The sequence below is a fragment of the Aegilops tauschii genome, chromosome 7 (genome assembly GCF_002575655.3).
Source record: "Aegilops tauschii subsp. strangulata cultivar AL8/78 chromosome 7, Aet v6.0, whole genome shotgun sequence".
NCBI lineage: Eukaryota > Viridiplantae > Streptophyta > Magnoliopsida > Poales > Poaceae > Aegilops > Aegilops tauschii.
This window is the reverse complement of record NC_053041.3, coordinates 570,952,817-570,954,771: the sequence shown is the minus strand read 5'-3', so window position 1 is coordinate 570,954,771 and position 1,955 is coordinate 570,952,817. Positions and strand designations below refer to the sequence as shown.

Here is a 1,955-nt window from a genome sequence, read left to right as displayed (position 1 = left end):
TGCTCAAACGTATCTCTTTATTATAATTTCACCATCGGAAAACAAATACGTACAAAGGTAAATCCTCTGCAGAGTATGAGTGGGCATCTCGCAATTTACACACTATACAAAAGGAAAGAGCACTCAGATAGCGAGCATGGCGTAGCCGATGCCTGCTGCAAGCGTGCCGATCAGGCCTGCCGTTACCGGAGCAGCCGCGCTTCCCGGCGTGGTCGAGTTCGCCCCGTCGGCGGCCGGCGCCGGCGGGCTGCTCGTGTCGGATCCAGGGGTGCCCGGCGATGATCCGCCTCCAGGTGTACCCGGCGACGGAGCTGGACTCGTCGTCGCCGGTGGCGAGTCCGGGGTTGCCCCGGGAGCAGCTGTCGGAGACAACGGGCTGGGCATCGGTGCGCCGGACGGCGGTGTCATGGAAGGGGGAGACATCGGGCTCGGCATCGGCGCGGCGGATGGTGGTGTCATGGAAGGAGGAGCCATCGGGCTGGGCATCGGCGCGGCGGACGGCGGTGTCATGGAAGGCGGCGACACCGGGCTGGGCATCGGCGCGGCCGACGGCGGTGTCATGGAAGGCGGCGACACCGGGCTGGGCATCGGCGCGGCGGACGGCGGTGTCATGGAAGGAGGCAACATCGGACTGGGCATGGGCGCGGCGGACGGCGGCGTCATGGAAGGAGGCGACATCGGGCTGGGCATGGGCGCGGCGGACGGCGGCGTCATGGAAGGCGGCGACATCGGGCTGGGCATGGGCGGCGCGGACGACGGTGGCATGGAGGGAGGAGGGGGCGGCGGCAGGAGGCCCGGCGGGGTGTGGTCGACGGAGAGCACGACGACGATGAGCTTCTGCTCCGCCTTGCAGCTGGCCTCGTTGCCGCTGATGAAGAAGAAGGGGCCGGAGCGGTCGAGCGTGAAGACGGTGCTGCCGCCCTGGAACTTGCTCACGTAGGTCGTGGTGTTGCACGCGTTGTACGCCGCCTGGTCCACCAGCAGCACCGAGTCCGTGTCCTTGGGGTACACGAACACTGTCAAAAAAACAGAGAGCAAAAAAATCGTCAGTTCACCATGCATGGCCAGGAGGAGCCCTCGTTTGTTCGATCGTTGGGTCGGGCGTGGGACTTACGGAGCTGGTCGCCGATGATGAACCGCATCCGCGACGACCACGTGTTGAGCGGCTCGGCGCCGGCCGCCGGCACGCTCCACCCCCGCTGCTCGCCGACCCGGTACTGCGCCGCGCTCGCCGCCGCGGCCGCGAGGGCGAAGCAGAGGAGCCCCGCCAGACCACGAGGACTCGCCATGTCTGGAAGATTACCAGTTCCTAACTGCACTAACAAATATCAAGTGTATGACTCGACACGAGGGCTCGAGCAGTGCAACTTTTGCAAGTGTGCTTTGTGATCGGCGTGTGTGGTGTGGTGAGCTTGGGATGAGGAAGAGACAAGGGTGGTTGGGGGTATTTGAAGAGCTCGGCTCGGGCGATCTTCCGAGCTGAACGCAAGGGAACTGCGACTTTACGTACGACGTGTCAGGCCCCGTCGACCACCCGGGGCCAAGTTCGCCAAGGCATCGTGTCCATCAGGACGGTTCGACGTACCTTTCACGGGACTGAAAGCTTCAGGGGCTCGCTCGGGTTGGAACCTTGACGAATCGCCGGTTGACGCCGGAATAGTAAGTCTAGTCTATGCCCCTGGGTGCACGCGCGGCTGGGGAGCGGACGGGTGTCCGTCCGTCCGACGGAACCAACACGGTTTGCCGGCGAAAATTCGTGTACGTATGCTGGCGGGCGGCGTCGTTGTCCGAGGAGTGATGAGTCGACGCGGGAGATGCTGTCCACCGCACACACGTCGGCAGCGGGGACGGGGAGCCGATATTATGCCTCGGTCGGCGGCTTCGGTCGTTATGTCTGTCTGTATGTTCGCCGAGTAGGCACGATCCGGCGAGTAGCGGGAAGTGGAGTTTGAGTT

At 64.1% G+C, this 1,955-nt stretch overlaps 1 protein-coding gene across 1 annotated transcript; it reads right to left on the bottom strand.

Annotated features, from left to right (window-relative positions):
• On the bottom strand, positions 1–1,451 carry LOC109774505 (uncharacterized). The gene is made up of 2 exons (XM_020333238.4): positions 1,115–1,451; positions 1–1,016 (listed from the first exon to the last, which is right to left on the bottom strand). Exons 1-2 carry the CDS (start codon positions 1,287–1,289, stop codon positions 124–126), a joined length of 1,068 nt encoding a protein of 355 aa, XP_020188827.1. The 5' UTR covers positions 1,290–1,451; the 3' UTR covers positions 1–123.
• Positions 1,452–1,955: the final 504 nt, after the last annotated feature.